The sequence below is a fragment of the Xiphophorus hellerii genome, chromosome 21, assembly GCF_003331165.1.
Source record: "Xiphophorus hellerii strain 12219 chromosome 21, Xiphophorus_hellerii-4.1, whole genome shotgun sequence".
NCBI lineage: Eukaryota > Metazoa > Chordata > Actinopteri > Cyprinodontiformes > Poeciliidae > Xiphophorus > Xiphophorus hellerii.
In genome coordinates this window covers 5,268,523-5,287,666 of record NC_045692.1, presented here as the reverse complement: position 1 = coordinate 5,287,666, position 19,144 = coordinate 5,268,523, and the positions used below count along the sequence as shown (strand labels likewise).

The 19,144-nt window shown below is 39.9% G+C and overlaps 1 protein-coding gene across 2 annotated transcripts in view; it reads left to right on the top strand.

The window, feature by feature from the left end:
* Positions 1–19,144, top strand: part of LOC116711717 (partitioning defective 3 homolog) — a 396,764-nt gene that overhangs the window by 94,562 nt on the left and 283,058 nt on the right. For both annotated transcript variants that reach the window (XM_032551185.1, XM_032551184.1), the window contains exon 3: positions 11,247–11,421. In XM_032551185.1, coding sequence (XP_032407076.1) covers positions 11,247–11,421 — 175 coding nt within the window. The remainder of the gene's footprint in view (positions 1–11,246; positions 11,422–19,144) is intronic.

Below are 19,144 nucleotides of genomic sequence, written 5' to 3'. Positions count from 1 at the left end.
ACCAGTAGTGGTGTTCTGTTTCTTTTTTTATTTCCCTGATTGGCTGGTCTTGTTTTCCTGTGGTTGCACACTTCTCTCTCACAAAGCAAGAGCTGTGTGTTCCCTTTTCAGAAACCGAGCCAATTCTTTGTTGTCCTCCGACGTGATTTGGTGTGTTTGGGGGAGCGTGTCGCTTCTCCCATCGCATGTTTGCCTCCCAACGAATGCACACATAAGGGGTGGCATCCTCTGGCCACGCTTCACCTTCCTCCTATTCATTTCCTCTCACCTCCAGGCTGCGGCCACTCAGGCCTGCAGATGGCAGATAATGACGGTGCTGTCCCCACCGGCTTGTCTTGCGTGTGTATGTGTTGTGGGTGTTGGCGCTGTCTCTGTTAAGTTAAGTGCCAGCAGCGGGGCATTTAGCTCCACTTGGCTCTCTTGTGGCTTGCCGACTGGGTCATGGGTTGGAGTGTTGCCGGGCTGGCTGACCACGTTTCCTGGCTTACAGATCACTGGGACTGTTTACTACTCAGTGTTGTTTGTAGTGGGGGCGTGGGGGGGAGTAAGAGAGAGACCAGCTTTTTTGGCTGACCAATTCAAGTAACTGCGTGACTTCATAAATCAAATTTATGCCATACATATATCAGATTGATCGTGTATTTATTCATTTTTCTAGTTCAACATCTGACGAACCTACAATTTGACTGGCTATTTCTCCTGAAAATATGTAGGAATCCATCGTCCATTGGCATCTGTGTGACAGTCCAACACAAACGTAGTGCTCAGGTAAAAAGTGGATTGAAGGGGGGGTTCTGAATTTTTTGCAAATGCCTATCGACAAAGTGTAGTATCCATTCATATTCAGCCTTTCTTAGACAATTATGTGTAGGATGCTTCTTTGATGCCATATCTCTCAACCAACTTTGCACATTTCTCGACTGCCATACTTGGTCGTACTTTAAAAATAGCTCAGTGTCAATCAGATTGCATATAATTTATTTATATTTTTAACTAGACCATTTTAGCACATGAATACGCTTTGAACTACTCCAAAAATTGTAGCCGTTACCAGGATCTTATAATTAGCTCAATCTGGTTCCCCATCAATTCATCAAAACTTTCCTGTCCATGCTAAGGAGAAGCATCTCCATAGCATGATGCCCTGTTTCACAATGGGGATGATGTGTCCAAAGTAATGAACTTTGTTGACATGTCACTAGAACCAATTTGTCAGGGCTTAGTTGACCGCTGAGTCTTCTACATGGCTTGTGCCAGTAGGCTTGTGCCAATTTGACTTCTCTTGGGGTTTCTTTCAAAAATGGTTTTCTTCACCTCACTTTTTTATAATAGCCAGATTGTTGGTGAACAAGCAAACTTTGTCTATTCAACAGATTCTTCCACTTGACCCGTGGATCTCTAGGCCAGTTTTAGCTTGTTGCCATGTGTTGGGGTAGTTGCAATAGAGCTGCATTATGTCAAACAAAAGTCATGATTTTATTGTCAGTTTGTGCATATCACAGGTTGGACACATTATTTAGTAAGCTAATATATTTTAAGTGGCAGTCATTCACATTGCATATCAACTATTGACAAGTTGAAAGGACTCAAACTGCCCTAAACGTCCACATGTGATGTACAGCTGTAGTGGCTAATATGCTAAAGCCCATGGTGCAATGTTAATGACAGAAAAATGTCATGAAATCTGGATTAACCATAGTAGATACTGTCTTAGATTGCTTCAGCCGTTGTGTATTCCCCTCAGCTTTTGTATGTTTTCAGTAGAAAAACAAATGCTGCTGCCCACCAGCATCTTTTGCAGCACTTTATGAAATGTTTATGGGCCCAGCTTGTATGTCAGAGAAAAAGATGCCACACACATCGACTGTATGCAATTTATTATTATTATTATTGCAGGGTTTTCTTGGTGATAATCCCATAAGATACAGAAACCCCAGAAATTAATTCTTCAAGAACTCTTCCGAAGCTGTTATTTTGGTAAAAAAATAAAAACCCAGTGACCCATTCTTGACATTTTCTTCAAGACATAATTGAAGAATCTCTAAATCCTGCTGTACTTTGTCAGCAAATTAGTTTTAAGATGATACCAACATGATCATTATTTATATTCTTTCAATCTAATCTTAGTTTTTACGCAATATGGTAACATATAATGTAAATTATTTCTAATAGACCTCCAAAAATAATTAGAAAACTTGTCAGATGCAGTCAGTTTCTTGTTGTACTTGTGGTTTTGAGTTCTGTTTTCCATTGGAAGACGTCGGCCCATTTTATTTACCACATAAAGCCGTCAAGATGAGTGCTTAACTCTCACTGTTTGGCTTTGTTGAAGTTTATCACTGAAGGTTAGCTGAATGTGCAGCTCAGGACAACAAAGCCTCAGAAGTTACTGTGAAATAGATGCATTCAAGGTAGGGGTTTGCTTTCAGCAGCTATGCACATTGAAGTGTTAATTCTGAGCTCTATTTAGTTCAAATGCAAAGTGCTTCCTTGTGCATATTAAGTAGTTTTAGGCACATAAACAGCCTCTGTTGTTGGTCCGTGGCTCGGGGCGATGAGGCGGTGCACCCAGGGCCGTCCCAGGCGACAGCATGAAAGCCAGAGGGCAGATATGAAAACCCTAATTTGCCAACAGTTACTTTGTGAAACCGGGTTGACAGGTTGACAGCAAGCTGTGTGAAACGGTCCTTGGGAAGTATGTCATTGTGAAGAAAACATTAAAAGCCTCACTAATACATTATTTTTACTACTACAAGGATGTGCACCTCGCCATTTTGATTGAGCTAAACTGAAATATTGCTGTCAGATATTTCTGTCAAAACAGAAAGGATGTCGGTCAACATTTGTCCAGTGTTACATATGACAAAGGCTCTATTGTGGAGATATGAGCTCTGAGAGTCAAGTAGATCCATTTGCTGTAGGTCTGTTACTCACTAGACTCTGAGACAGACAATCAATCCACCCATCCACCTTTTTTTGCAGGGTCACAACGGAGATAGATGACACTGATAAAAAAGAGTGAGGGAAAACCTTTATGTCTCAATAATTGGACCTAGTTTTGCCGCAGGTATTAAACACCTGATTTCCAACACATCTTGATTGCAGAAGATGTACAGGCTTTTCAAGGATACTCTCTTCCCTTTGAGTCTGCCCCATCCTCTGTCTGCTGTTTATTCTGTCCGCTTTATCCCACAAGGGACACCAAAAAATGTTTGAAGTTCTTTGTTTTTTTCTTTTCTTTTGCTGGTCTTTTCTTCCTGTGTTTCTAGGTCTCTGAGTGTCGAGTTTTGAATTATGTTTTCTGAGTTTGTGTTTGTTTATTTATTTATTTTTGCCTAACCAATCGAAGGACAAATCCTTTTTAAAGATTTTTCTGGAATATTTTTCTCTTCTCCAACCCCTTTTTGGTTTATAGAGAGGAGTACCAATACACACCGTGTTACTGACCGACTGGCCTTTATTTTCCACGTTGATGGGGTGTGTAGGGAAAAATCTGATGATACCAGTCCCATTCATTTTCCTTGTTGTCAGAACCTTCACTTCATCTCTAGTCACCAGGCCACAGCAGGCCTCTATAATGCAGTTAGCTCAAACACATCACTGCTGCAGCCATCAATTCAAAGGTGTGATTTTCTGGCACACAACCTGGAGAAATAAAGGATGTGGGCACCGAACAACAAGATCTGTATTCTGTTTTATCACAGAAATATGCTTGAAACTGAGCATAGGCTGCCTGTCACGGCTTCCTGAATTAGCAGGCTAACTGCTAGCACCGCATGCTAATGTTAGCTTCCTCAAAGGAGTTGAGGAAGCTGTTTGGGAACAGGACCTCATTGATTTATTGCACTTTATTTCACTTTTACCAGGAATCAACCTAATAGTGGGACATATGGAATAAAAGCAGTGCTGACCTGTGTTCAATTTTATGTACAAATTTCTCTGTGGTAGTATTGTAGGTTATTTTTGCTGTCTTTTTTTTTAACTCTTAACACAGGTGAGCTCAGTTACAATAGCATATCTCTGTAAATGAACTTTGTAGATGAACTTTTATAAAGACCGCTCTTCAAGAGATAACCTTTTTATGGCTAATAATCTAGAAAACACATTTTCCGCTCATTGCAGAGTTACTGAAAGGCTATGTACTTAACTGTTCAACATTGAAATGTATAACTTTCCATGGAATCAAAGAGATTAAGTAGCTCGTATTGAATTTTGACATGTATGTTTGTTTATGAGAGAGAATGTAAAATAATTTAACATTTGTAAACAAATGCCTGTCTGAAATACCTTTATGAATGAGGTTTCCTCATGAGGCTATGTAGAACGTTTTGGTGAAACATAATCAGCATTATTTCATGTGTCTGCTCAGTGTTCATAACCCTTAAGCAATCAGTGGCTATTAAGCCCATGAAGGTCGTAAAATGATTACAACGTCTCTTTCCTTCTGTCTATAGAGATTCACTTTAATTGCTTTTAATGTCATCACTTTTTCTGCTCTCGCTTGATAACCTTGGCTTCTTTCTTGCTTTTCAGTCAGCAATGATCTTTTGTGTGTCTTGGAAAAATTGAAAAAAAAAAATCAAAAACGTATTTTTTAAAAACATTTTATTTCCCAGGGCTAAACGAAATTGAATTGCACATATGAGCATAGGTTATAAGGTATTAATATACATGGAAGAATGTGTCGGGGGCGTAGTAGGAACTTTCTCCTCTGTCAGCACTGCGTAGGTAGCGCTCCAACACCGGTCTCTAATATGTGTGAATTCATTACCCGCGCCCAGGAGGGAAACTTCAAAGGTGGACGGGAACTTAGCCTTGTGGATTTGAAAGGGATGACTCTGTAATCTGGTTAAACTTTGCTTGCTCTGTGTATTTTCTCACTGCGATCCACGTTGTCAGTGTTCCCACCATGTGTTCATCTTTTTTTCTTTTTTTTCTGTGGTGAATTGTCTTTACCAAAGTGAGCTAAAATAATATATCTGTATATCACTTTAGCTCAGATTAAGCAGAACAAACTAATTGTCTGCTTGGTATTATTGCATATAGTTAAGCCTTTCATCTCACTTTTCCCTTTGATTCCCGGTGCCCTGCTCTGCTGCTGATGCACACTTTCACAGTTAGAAAACGGGAGGATGTATTTTACGTGTCGTTTCACGTTACATTGGATTTCCAAGTTGTGTCATCATTTCCACTCTTGCTTTTAGTTTTTTTTGTTTTTTTTTTTGCAAAAGCCAGCCTTTGGGGGCTGTCTTCCCTTGCATCAACCCCATGTGACAGCACCTGCAATATGCATACGTTTCTAAAGCGCCGCCGGGTGCAGTTTGATGGTTATCTGGAATGCAAGTGATGGGCCAAGAGTGCTGGAGACTCTTTCTCTGAATATTTGATGCTCTTGATGAGCAGGAAAATACATAACTAAGCACTTTGTTGGATTGCTTGACTCATGGTGTGTTAGAAATAACGGACAGGAGGAAGAATGAAATATTAAAAACTGTAATAGCTTCAGAGTGAGGGGAGAAAGGGCTGTTCGCGCCAATCTTGGTTTAAGGTAATAAAAAAATATATATATATATATTCACTTGGAATGACAAGTGAATATTAACAAGTGACAAGTCTTTAAGAAGACAATTCTTTTCTTCCACAAACAAAGTATTATCTAAGACCAACCTCTGCTAGTGTTGAAAACTGAGAAATGGTCCAAAAGCGCCACGATGTCTCGGGAACGTTGAAGGGAGTGATGAATAGACAGATAGATGGAAAGACGAGCAGTGTGTAGATGATATATGGTGTTTCATGGCCATTACTCAACAAGTTTGAAGTCCTTGGATTCTCTGGAGTATGTGACTTCACTGTTCCACCTCTACTGTACCTATAATAACTTTGTGCCACCGGTGACCTTGCAGTAAAATGATGATAAATGGCAGCGAGAGAGGAGATGAAGCACTGTCTGTCTCTGTGAGTGTCAAGGTATGCGTGTTTACTTTTCCCACTATACAGTTCTTTGTTAAATATTTCACACCCTCAGGAATTTCACTTCATTTCACAAAAGAAAAACAGAGTGTTAATAACTGTCAAGTGATGGGAAAAGGATACAGTGTTTTAGGAATCTTAACTTTTATGTATTTTCCAGTGTCATTTTATATCACCATCAAATAACTAAGTAGCCTTCACTTGTTAGAAAAATGCTAGTGTATATCTCAGAAAAAAGTCTAACTTTGCATTTGTATCTGAAATGGCCGTCTGTCTCTTCAAAAAGTCCCTTTTTGACACTCCCCATCCAGCACGTCATCACAAAACGCTCCTCCATTATTTACAACCGTCCTTAGGGGTGTTGGACTGAAAAGTAGCTCATAATGAGATCAGTAGACGCACACTTCCACCAGATGTTTGCTAATTGCTGCTGCCGCTAGTCTGGAGGAACCGTGTGGGGTAGGACTCCTCTGTGGGGGCGGAAGCTCAACTGGAGACTGAATCTCTACGGTGGAGCTCTGGGTAAATAGGTGGCGCTTTGTATGAGCAAACTTTAAGGGACCGCTGATTGGTTGCCACGGGAGACTCAGGTTTCCTTAAACATTCGTGAAAGAGTCAAAGCAACACTCCAGGTATGTTTTCGATGAGGACATAATATCATAATATGATAACAAAAAACTAGATTTTTAGATAATATTCCTCTTTTAAATTTTGAATTGGAGAAATGCAGCATTCATTTTTATTCAGCTCTCACATCACAATACTTAAAAAAAAAAGTTTGGTGCAATCACTGCTGCAAGTTTTTTGCTTTACAAATCTAGAGACTGTAATTTTTGCTAACTCATCTTTGTAAACACAACTCAAAATTAATCGGTTTTTATGTGAAAAGCAATTTTTCCAATTTTTTGCAACTGATTCTCCATTTGATTGAAGCCTGGACTTTGACTAAACCACTCTGACAGAGCAGCTCCATTCAGGTGTTAATTTGCTACTTAAAATTCCACTTGGGCGTGCCGTGGTGGCATAGGGGATAGCGCGACCCATATTTGGAGGCCTTGAGTCCTCGACGCGGCCGTCACGGGTTCGACTCCCGGACCTGACGATATTTGCCGCATGTCTTTCCCCCTCTCCTTCCCCGTTTCCTGTCAGCCTACTGTCATATAAGGGACACTAGAGCCCACAAAATACCCCCTGGAGGGGTAAAAAAAAAAAAATATTTCCACCATATACAATACTTGTGAATGTTTGCCGTACTAAAGTAACTAATTGTGTAAATGTTCCCAGCGTATGAATATGTTTGCAAGACGCTACTTTTTTCTTGCCTTTGTTAGTGCTGCTGGTACATATAGCCTTTGTTGTCTTGCTCCTTTCCCGAGCCACTTGGTGAGTGTTTTGGACAGGCGTTTTGCAGCGACGCCAATCCCAATCGCCCATGCACCCGCGCAGATCACAGGTTCTGGTAGGCCGGTGGGGCAGTGGGGGGAGAAAGCGGACGCGGAGAGGAGATCTTAAGAGGTTGTCAAAACTGCTTCTCATTTCCCCCTTTAGCTACCTCCTCTCCATTTCTTCTTCTTCTTCACCTTACTGCCAAAAGCCGGAAGGTGATCAAAGGAGGCCAACATGAAAGGCATCCCTGAATTTCTGCGTTTTTTTTTTTTTTAAATACTGTCTGCCAGCTCACTCCATTTAATGATATGGAAATACCGAACACAGCTTGTACCTACGCAACTGAAAAACGCTTGGCCTCAGTTGACTTTCTCTTTTCTTCCGCTTCCTCCTCAATCCCCCGCTTCGTTTCACCCGTTCAACATCATCTCTATCCATTCCCCCGCTCATGCCTCTCCCCCAACAGCCCCTCGGGCTCTCAGGTAGATAGCGCTTGATTGGCAGCTGCTGTGACAGTCAGTGGAACAGGCTGAAAGTGGATGAGTGTCAGCCTTGCTACAGGGGCTTAAAGCAGCATCTGTGTTGTAGCTCTCTCCTAGAGGGAAAGAGAGAGAAAGAGAGAGAGGGGTCCATGAAATAAGACTGCCAGCTCCGTGCTTTTCCACGGTTCTCTCAACTGAAGCAGGTGGGAGCTAAATAGGTTTTTGAAACCGCTCTGGAGTTTATCCCAAGCCTGGAAACTGGACTTTTTTTTTCTTCTACCCCTAAATCTTTGTGCTTTCTCTCTGCCTTTTCATGTCTCTGGTTTTGATTGGTGTGTTTCATTGTAACACCACGTTATTTAGAGTCTCCCTCAGCCTCGACTGTCTCGCCACTCGACAATTAGCCGTCATGTCTCCTGGCCTAGAAAGTTTACTCTCGCTTCAAAAACTTCTGAGTTCATCTCCAGCATCCTTTGTACAGTAGCTTAAAGGAGACGGTGAGTGAATAAAAGAGAGGGGAAAAAAATAATCAAAAATAGAAATCAAAAAGATGTGTGAACTTGTCTCTGTTCTGAAGTGGTTGGGATCAATTCCCAGGAGGAGGCAAGCGCTCTGTGATGGATTTCACTGCTTTAGCAGTTCGAGTTCTGTCTCACCGAAAGCAAAAATTGCGTCAGTTCTCCCTCCGGCCTCCTGTGCCCTGCTCTTCCTTACACAGACAGAGGTCAAAATGCCGCGAGAAAAAGCTCCGAGACATCCAAGAGAGACATGTGGAAACCTGGTGTCTGATAAAATCTACCTGCTGTTCCAAAGACATTTCATAGTCTTCAATAAAAGTTGAAGCCTTCTCCAACTAAAAAACACAATTTTTGAAAAGTAGATAAGCCTAATAATTTCCTTGTAAATTGATGCACCCTGCCACACATTTTTTCAGTGCATTATAGGAACATGTGCTTCAATAGGTAAATAACGCTCTAGTGTCTTCTTCCTATGCCTCTGATACTGTAGCATACACGATCAGCTGTCCAGACGTTTCAAAACATCAAACAAAACAATTACCAAATTTCTCTTGTTTTCTCGGTAAGAGTGACCAAAATCATCTCTGTTCGCTAAATGCCACAATAGTGAGCGAATGTCTCAGATGTATTTATTAATATCTTCAAAATCAAGCTGCTCTGGAATTTACATAGATTCTAAGAAATGTTTTGCAGCAATGAATCAATATTAACATTCTTTTATCTTTTGCCAAACTATGCAAACTCTCTGTGTGCACCAGTGAAGGGTCACTTACTTTGGTTTGCTTTGACTCACTCCAAGTTGTTTTCAAACATAATGCATCTTGTGATTACTTGGCCAAGCATTTTTAAACATACCCATGCTGAGAATAACTAACCTTGTCTTCATTACTCAGTAACAACTTCCACACCAAAGAGAGTTTTATTCATGGTCAAATCAACTGTTATGTGCGGATCTATTCACATTTTGCAGCCTCAATTCCTGGTTTATAGCAGAATAAACTGCTCATTACTGGACGTCATAAATCCTGAATTCGGTGGAGGGAAAGACTAATTTGATTATGAAACAGAGCACTTGGTAGTGGGCAAGACAAGCTGACTTAATTAATGAGACTTTAAAAGTATTTAAAAATGAATTGCGCTTTCCCCCAGACAGCAACAACAGTATTAAGCACTTCCCTAAATGGGCAGCTGGCAGGCACATGGCTTGTCGAGTTGCTAAATGCTCCCAGTAACACATGAATGGGAGGCCTGATCATTTCATTGCTAATGATCCATTGGCCTTCACACATCACACTCGGCCAGCGTAAACGCCAAGAAGTCTTTTTGTCTTTCTGGCCCTCTTCTTTTCATCTCTATAAAAATATTTAGCGCATTTACCCTTCTTCTTGGAAGAACTCACCCAACACACCCCTTCGCTTTTTACTCTTTAATCTCCCGTTTAAGTTTGTTTGCAGTCAAACCAAAAGCAAACCGTCTTTTACGCCTTCACTCGTGAATTCGCATATTTACCAATAAGCACGCCTGAGCTATGATGCCTCCTCTTATGCTGGTAGTAGCAGATCGTTTTCGTTTCTGATTGCCTCTCTGGTGTGCTGAGCACATTCGTGATAAACCCTTACAATCTGAGGAATGTAATTTTAACATCGGGATGGAACGTGATTAGGGTGAAATGAAAGCTTTCGGTGATAAAGACGGTTCTCAGAGACGGCACCAACACACGGCAAAACATCTTAAGGAGAGGAAAAGAAGAGAGGGGAGAAAAAAAACCCAGGCTGCTTTAATTGTGCAAAGCCAGCGTGAGAGATGCTGCTGTGAATTACAGCCGCCGTAAACCACACGGGCATACACGCGGAGCGGCGTGAATTCATATGCAGACACACACAAACACACGTACACGCTTAAGTGTAATACTCTTCTTGTGGATATGAACCAAATCAAACAGAGGAGCAGACGCATTTCAGCTTGTTTGTATGCAGATTTTCCTGTGTTGGGGAGATGAAAAATAACAAATACATGGGAAAACTGTTATTTTTATATTTTGTTTTTGCTTTCAGATCAACCTAATGTGATATTCACGAATGACTACTTCTTTTTTGTGTGTGTGTTTGCAGGTAGCAGAAAAATATTAAAAATAACTCATTTCAAGTCTTTAATGTATGCGTTGTTGTTTTGTCTTGCATGCCGCACATCTTCCTGCTGCTGTTTGGTTGCTTAGTCTGGATAGAGGCAGAGGTTAATCCGCTTTTGAGAGGTTCAGCAGCGGATTCAGCTGAAAATGAAAAAGCCAACTGGCACTGCCGTGTCCTCCCTGCTACCAAAGGTTGTGCAGTATTGCATTCCTTCTGTCTTTGGAATTATTTCAGCGAGGGTTCAAAATCCACGAGACTTTCAGAAAGAATTGAAATCATTTGGGTCCCTTCCACTGGCTGACATTTTTTCTTCTTCTTCTGCTGAGTTATGTTACACATTTTCCTCTCATTATTATTCGGCCATTTTGGCTCCGATAATGAGTGATGGTGATCTGATCATGCAATGCCTTGCAGAGTTTTCTCCATCTGGCCTGGGAAACGTGGCAACGAATCACTTTTTGTTAGATTGGAGTAGCAGCTTGCCCTGGAAGCCAAACCTGGCAACCTGGAGCAACCCACATCGTTACAGAAATACACACGTTTCAGAGATAAGCCTCTGCTCTCATGTTGCTAAATTCCCCCGAAAGAACAAATTATTTGTAATAAAATTCCACAACGACACCTTACTTTGGAGTGAAATGATGCCACTTGGAGCGATGTTGGCTCTAGCGAATGCAGAGCGTCTGGCACTCCAGTTAATGTGCCATTGTGCGGATAAAAAGATACAGTATGTGAAAGGATTTGTTTCATTGTCTCCTCAGCTGGTTGCAGTGTACGAAGAGCAAGATCCACACAATGGAGGGGACGGAACCAGCGCCAGCTCCACGGGAACGCACAGCCCAGAACCGTTTGCCAGCGAGATGAATTCGGCGTCAGCATTCCAGCCCTACCAAGCTGCAAGCGAGATCGAGGTCACAACATCTGCTCTGCGATCAAGTAAGTCCAACGCGGGCCTGAAAATACTCTTAGCTTGGAGGGTGAGAAAATGCGTGACACTGGGACCACAGGAGTGAGACGATATTCTAGCAATATTTTTTTCTGATAAGTGTTTCACCATTTTGCAAAATGTGGTTAGAGTGGAATATTCCAGTTCAGGTTTGAATCTCCCATCTGTCAACATTTTTATGTTTGCCTAATTCTAAGATGGACCTGGTGGCAAAAGGTGATGGATATTTTCCGTTTATGTGTTTTTTCAAGTGGAAGGGTTTCCTAAAACTCCAATTGTGTTTTATAAATAACCTCTGTTGTCTCCAGAAATCAAGTTTGATCAATTTAAGTATATCCAATTTGGACTGGAGATGATCAAACATAGTTGTGAAACAATAAATAACTGTGGTATATCCCTTAAGCTTAGCTCTGATAGGAATCTACAAATAAGATGCTAATTTTAATATTGTTAGCTTAAACCTAACCTAAAGCTAGGTTTAGGTTAGGTTGCATCATTCTCAGAGTTCTTACAAAAAATGTCTTGTTTTTAACTCTATCAACTTTAAAGTCTTCTACAGAGTTCCCAAAATGATCCTTAAAGGTTTGTAGACTACGTCTTTCAGCTAGCTTGTCTGGGTCTTTATTAATCATTTCTGTCACACACGCAACAAAAAAACTCAAGAACTACTACTTTTTCCTCTTCAAAATAAGAGTCCTGTAGATACAAGTCAAAGTCTTATAGATACAAGCCATATCCAGAAGTCATAGTAGCTCAGACATATTTCACACAACATAAAGTGATGCTAACAGCTAACTTATTGCTGTCTCTTGGTCTAAATATCAAGAGATCTTATACTTGTGGAATAATGCAGTAACTAAGGGCATAAAAAGCATAAGTGTGTTCAAACTGACGAGACAAATAATAGTTAGCTTTTAACATTCAAGGCCAGTTTCAGTCTAATGCTAAACTTCACCATATTTGGTTTGTTATGTAGGATGCCGTGCATGTATACAGCACAAGTTTCAAACCCTTTAGAATTCTCTTCAAACTTCATTCTAATAATCAGAAATTTCTGCCGTTCCTACATATCAGAAAAATCTAATACCGAGTACCCAGCAATCACACTAAATATGTCAACATATTTTCAGGTATCAGTTTCATTTGTAAGCAATGACAGTACTACCTGTTCTGTTGTTTGGAGAGAAAACTGACTTCAAAAATAATCTCAAGGCCATAGCAAACTCCTTAATTTCTTTTTTTGCAGTAAGGCTTGTACAAATAAAAACTTTATAGAAGAGTGATGCAAAAAAGTTCATTTTGATCCAATTTAGAAAATTAACCATCAGAACAGATTCTACTTTAACTTTAAACCATGTGAAAATAGCAAAATATCAGCTTTTTAGTCATCTTTTTGGTTTGTAAAGCATTACTTCCAGACCTATAGTAGCAGACAAGGTGTAAGGATTTATATACAATGTGGAACCATAGGCACTCGTCTCACAGTGTCACATTTGAAGCGCAGTAAGAACCCAGATTCAGGAAGCAGCTCGGAGTCGGGAGGAAATATGTTTTGAGAGAGAAACCAAGGCACCGCACAGCAGGAAAGGAACCTAATGTAAACCACAAAACATGAAGCAACATGACAAGACTCGGAGCACAAACAATGATAACGGCGTAGGTGAAGGGTGATGATGAGAAAGATGCACTAAGCAAAGAAAGCAGAAGTATAATCCCACAAGGGATGATACAGGTAGTAGCAATCAATCACCACAGCCCTGCTGAGGCCCCAGGCAGAAAAAAAGCAAAACAGAGAAACTGTTCTGGTGAAATAACTTTTAATTTAACAAATGCAAATAAAACACAAAAAGTATAGAGTAGGACAAAAGGATTACCTGAACCAATTGACTCCAACAGACACAATGTCTCGTAGATGGTTCCTTGTTCTTTGGAAACAGTAAGTGGAATTTACAATCCAAGTCTTCCAAGGCATTCTGCAACTTTAGATCAGTCTGTGCTCAAAAAGCCATAATGGACACTGTATTATGGCATTTTTTCATTTCTATAAAATACTTTTATTACAATAAAACAGGAAATTTGGTTTATGTTGCATGAAATATATTGATATATTCAGTGTATACACAATACATTTGTTTAGTCCCTCTGCTTAACCATGTAATCATGCCCAGAAGTTTTAAGATTGACAAATGCTTTTTTGCAAACTTTAGTTTGTACAATGTTCAAATAAACACATTTAATTTGACATTCAAGGAAAATAAATGTTATCATGAAAGAAAAAAAACACACACACAGACACTTGCTATTTGCTTTAGCTCAGCCACAAAAACTGCTGGCATCAGTTCTGCGATCGTATCGTTACCTCGAGGGAACGCATTAATGACGACAGGAAAACTGATCTCACTCTGTTATTCTGATTGAATTAGAAGAACAGAATGTTTGCCTTAAAGCGGCGTGGTGCTTAAAATCATTCTTCATTGTCAGCCACAGTTACCGCCATCGCCGTCACTTTGCATCAGACGAGCTTTACAGGCAAATAAGTTTTTGTCCGGGTCAGCTATTTATTGAGTCATCAGAAACTTCAATTAATGCAATGGGAGCTTCAGGTTGACTCAGAAAAGCCAGCAGTGTCAGGACACTGGGAAATTAAAGGGCCCAGAATGGTCTGGTCGAAGTTGAGCAGTGGGATTTTCAAGCTCCACAAGACGCACCGAGTCAAGTTCTTGTAGAACCCTTCAAACAAGAACGACTGTTATGAGTTTACAAGTTTGAAGAACACAGATGTAATGATTGACGAACTAGAAGATATTATTTTATTTCCCATATTACTGGAAAAAAAGAACGGATGGTGTCATTGGGAGATTTGCCTGCTCTACAGGACCAGAACAGAGTAGGGGAAGTTCAGTGTTTTGGTCCAACTGTACTTCTACTGAAAACTACTGAACGGTTTTCCGTGAGGAAGTACTTCTGTACTTCCCATGCCGTGGAGAGTTGCTCCACAAAACTGTCTGTCTTGCTCTCTGGCTGGAAATCCAGCTTCTGGAAGTTGAGTAGCTGGATGAGTAGTTTTCCGTATAAACTAACACATCTACGAGACTCAGACAAATCACACATGTACAGTAGGGCAGAAAAATGTGCCATTGGGGTTTGTGGCATGAAGGGGCGGGCATCACGAGAACACGATGCAATCTTTGTCACCCAAATATGACAATGAGAACCGATTTCGATTCACCGACCATTCAGAGCTCTTAAACGATCCGCCACCAGAGCAGTGCTTGGTCAGGAATGGCAGCCTTTTGGATACCTGGAAGTGAGGCAGAGACTTTTGGATGCACGCTTGGTATCAAAAAGGGCAGCAAAGAAGTCATTTCTCTCTAAGAAAAACATTTCTGCGTATCCGACATCTTTCCCAATGATCGGCAGTCCAAAGCGGCAGACTGGAATGAAGTTATTTTCTTTGAAGTCTCCTCCCTTCTTTCAGATTGTCTGAAAGAATTGCTGTCCATACAAGAAAAGCTAACAACAAAATACCCTGCGGCAAACCATTTGAGGGTTTGGCTCGTTTAAGCGTCTGGGCTCACAAATCACTTTCCTATCAGTAAAGAATTGGATCTCAATCTTTTCAGAGCGTTTGGTGATGGAAAAGCTTTTTATTCCTGCACATTGGAGTTCCATGTCACAAGGTAAAAGTGATATCTGTGGTCCGAAAATATTAGAAAAGTCTGCCGATTTTAATCCAGTCATGAACTTGTCGTCGATCCTTGAGGCGAGTGAACAAAAATAAATGTGAACCGACATTACTGATAAAGCAAGAACAGGCCACTATCTATCAGGACTTGGCATGGAAATTGATATCCAGTATGACAGAGAAAGTTCAACACTGAACCTTTTTCTTTTCATGGCTATTTTGCAAAACTTGATGCATTTCTTAAGACGAGCCTTACAAATGTGTTCAATAGTTTTTATTGAACTATTGTATAAGACCTGGCAAAAGAGATGGTTTAACATTGAAGCTTGTGGGCCAAAAAATATCTAGCTAATTTTGGGTTAAAATGGAGTCAAAAGTAAAGATGACTAAATTGATCATAGATGTGTTTCATAGTGCAGAAAAAACTGTAAGGCACACATGTCAAACTCGAGGCCCATGGCTCAAATCTGGCCTGCCACAACGTTTTATGTGGCCCTCTAGATTCTCGCCTAAATATTATGTTATCAATCAAATCAAAGAAGTTTTTATCTGTTACCTCCAAATTTTATCAATCAGTCCCTCCAGTTTCTTGAGAATTATTGTGGAAATTTACGCAAAATCAACAAATCCCCACACTTTTTTTTTTTTGTAGTGATACAAATTGCCAAAATCACAAGAAGTATCACAAAATCGAGGAGGGACTGAAAAGATGTTCAGCAATATTATTTCATTTTAAGAATTCGTTGACATTTTAACAGTTTGGTGAACAGGTTTTATTAATACTTTCTGGCACAACCGGCCCTTTAAGAGCATTCATGATCTCACTTTGGCCCAAAACGAAAATGCGTTTGACACCTAATACCAGATAATTTTTCCTAGTGGATGATAAATATTGGAAAAGTTTTAAAAAAATAATAATACTGCACAAACGTTTGAGAGGCACTTAATGCAAAGTTCAAATCCATGATGTCAGCTAATAGATAGCTTATATTCAACATCGGATCTCGATCTTATTGGATTTGTTGAAATTAGGAAACCAAATTACAATCAGACTAACTTACAAACACACAGAGATTCATGAAAGTGGATTAAAAGAGTGAAATAAATAAAATATCTTGATTGGCTTTTGGCAAGGACCAGAACTGTATCCTGCGTTGTGTCAATTGGCTGTTCTCAAAAAAAGCTTAGCTTCAACAGGTTTACACTCCAGAAATTATAATAAATCCAATCTTTTTTTTTTTTTACTGACAATTTGAATATACCTTCCAATAATTATTCAGAGTGTGTTTTAATTTAAAGCGGGGGTAGTTGGGGGAACGCACCCTTTCTACATGGTCAGGCAGATGAACAAGACTGGCAGGAGACGGTCCCTCTTGGGATGCAGATGAGCAAATTACTGCCAGTAATATTTCATATCAGACTTGAAAGCATTGCAGTGGTGCCCTTGGCAGCTGTACTCTGAGGCAGAGAATTATGTCTATTTAAAATCATTATCTTCTAGAGCCATATTGATCCCCTCTTCCTTCACACAACTCCCAAAGTCCCAAACTCCACCTCCCATTTTTTATTTTTTTTTCCTCCACCCATCCGTTGGTTTCGTCTCAGTAGCCTATTGCTAATAATTGGATTGGAGATGGGATGTAAATTACAATAATGAATGCAATTTTCCTGTAATTATACAGATGCCAGAGCAGTCTCCTCCATTTCGCACAAATCTGATCTTTTAAAAGTAAAAGAAAATGGTTAAAACTTTAAATTAAAATTGGACATTGATGGTACGCCTTCTATTCTTAGTGGTCGTGTTTTTCATTTTTCTGTCGCACGTTTCTGTCGACAAGTAAACACGAGGCCGAAATAGAACATGCTAGCAACTTTGTAGTGCTTATTTGAGGCTGAAGTTACTTAGCAACTAAAAATTAGTTACTAAGTGATGAAGGTTATTTCTTTCTAAAGTTACCTGTGAGCAAAGTTTCATGTTCTAAAAGAAGATGAAACTAATACAGACGTGTCAAAAAATGTCCAGATTTTCTGCAATTATCCCAATTTTTTTAAACTTTTGCAGCTGGAGGTATAATTCATATGTTTAATTTTTGTGAATTTGTCACATCAAACTCCAGGAGTGCAGATGTTTGCAGATCACACAAAACTCTTTGAACACGCATGCGTATGTCAAGTCGAGCCTAAAAGGCTTTCCCTGTGCTTGCCTCATCATTTTGGCCTTGGTTGGTTGAAACTCTTTGGCGACAGGGTTGCTGAAACGCCACTGAAAGTACTGCCTGTGCAGGAAGGTTGATGCCTCAAAGAGAAAGGCCTTCATCTAATCAATTGGGCTTAGTGATCTGTCACTGTGGAGACCTCCTGCCACCAGCCAAGGCCATATTAAAGTCACTGCAGAAGAGGCGACAGACGCAGTGAGAAAAACTGAGAGTACATCTCAGAGCACAGTGAATTAGTCCATTTTTTAATATATACTGGCTCACCAAAGTAACCAAGCCAAGACAGGTGATCTATAATACATGTATTTTTTTGCAGATATTTGCTCCAAGACACTGTTGGGAAGTCCATTTGCCCCCCCTCTTATCAATCTTTCACTTTAGTTGAAATTGCTGAGCTTATAACAGTGGCATTTTTGCATCAGCTGATTAGTCTGATGGTTCATTTAACTCATTCTTTTCTGCATCAGTGTTTGACCCCAATGTTTTGCATTTTTCTACACATTAATGACATTTTTTTTTTTACACGTAAATTTAAATGCAACAACATGACACATATTGCTGTATATAGTTTTAAGAGCAGTAAGAAAAACATTTTAGTTTTTTAAGTTCAGTTCTGTACGTATTTTTATTCAAATAAAAAACCTTTGAACTAGATATTCAAGTGTTATAAAAGAATGTTTTCTAATCTCTTATTTTAGTAAAGGTGTAATCTGCTGATAATGATAATTTTTATTTCTCTTGTGATGTAAGATATAAAGACAGCATTTAAGGTATGTTTTGTTTGTCTTGCATTCCTCTGTTTTGGGAGCAGAAGCAAAGACCACACTGTTATCTAAGTGAACAAAAAAGAAATTACTACTACTATTTTAGCATCGTGTGTTGGCATGCTAGCACTACAGTATTTACTTGAGTATTCTGTGGAGAAGGTCGTTCATTAACTTATAGCTCATATTGCGTCCTCTTTGCTCAGGAACAACATCCACCCTGAAGACTGTTAGTAATTAGTGCCTTACATCCTTAATAGCAGCTACATTCAGATGTTTTTGCTTTATTTTTTGGAAGTATGAAGTATATGTTTGTATCATTACCAGTATCCAAAACATTTTTTTTTCCCTTCCCAGTGACAATCTAGCTACGTTATAAATTCCTAACAATTAAAATCGTTTGGAAAGACTACGTTCAGCAGAAAGCCTGTTGAGATAGCTAGCTTAAAATGAGCTGACTGAAAGCTCCAGTCATCTCCTGATCCTACTTACAGTTGCAAGAGGAAAACATGGCGTCCATGGTCGATGTTGGTGTGAAACAGCTGAGGAGTGGCTGTTCTTTATTAACCAACCTCTCATTAATAGGGTCTTGATATAATTCAAAGCAGATTATAGCTAATGACTGCAATTGGCTAGATGGTGTTGGCAGTGCGAGCGTTGGTCTCCACTTAACGCTGATGGGAATGCGCTACTACTGCGAGTCCTTTTGTTGCTCCTGCCAGAACCCTAATAAAACTACAGCTAAGCGGCGGAATCATGTGAATGTGTGTATGAGTGGAGTGTGTGACCGTGCTTGACTGCTTTATTGCTTCCTGAGCCGAGCTCTCCTCTGCAAGTCATTCGACTGAAAAAAAGTAAACAACAACAAATCAACTTTTGGCATGTTACATAAACTCCATTGCGACCGATTGTAACCCGGGGACAAAGATCATGAGAAAAAGAGACGGAGCTGGTCTGAACAGTGTCGTTTCAGCACCACTCGCATTAAGCTGAAGAATATCTAAAAAGGGAAGCGTCTGTGAAAGAGCTCATTAAGAAATCAGTTTCA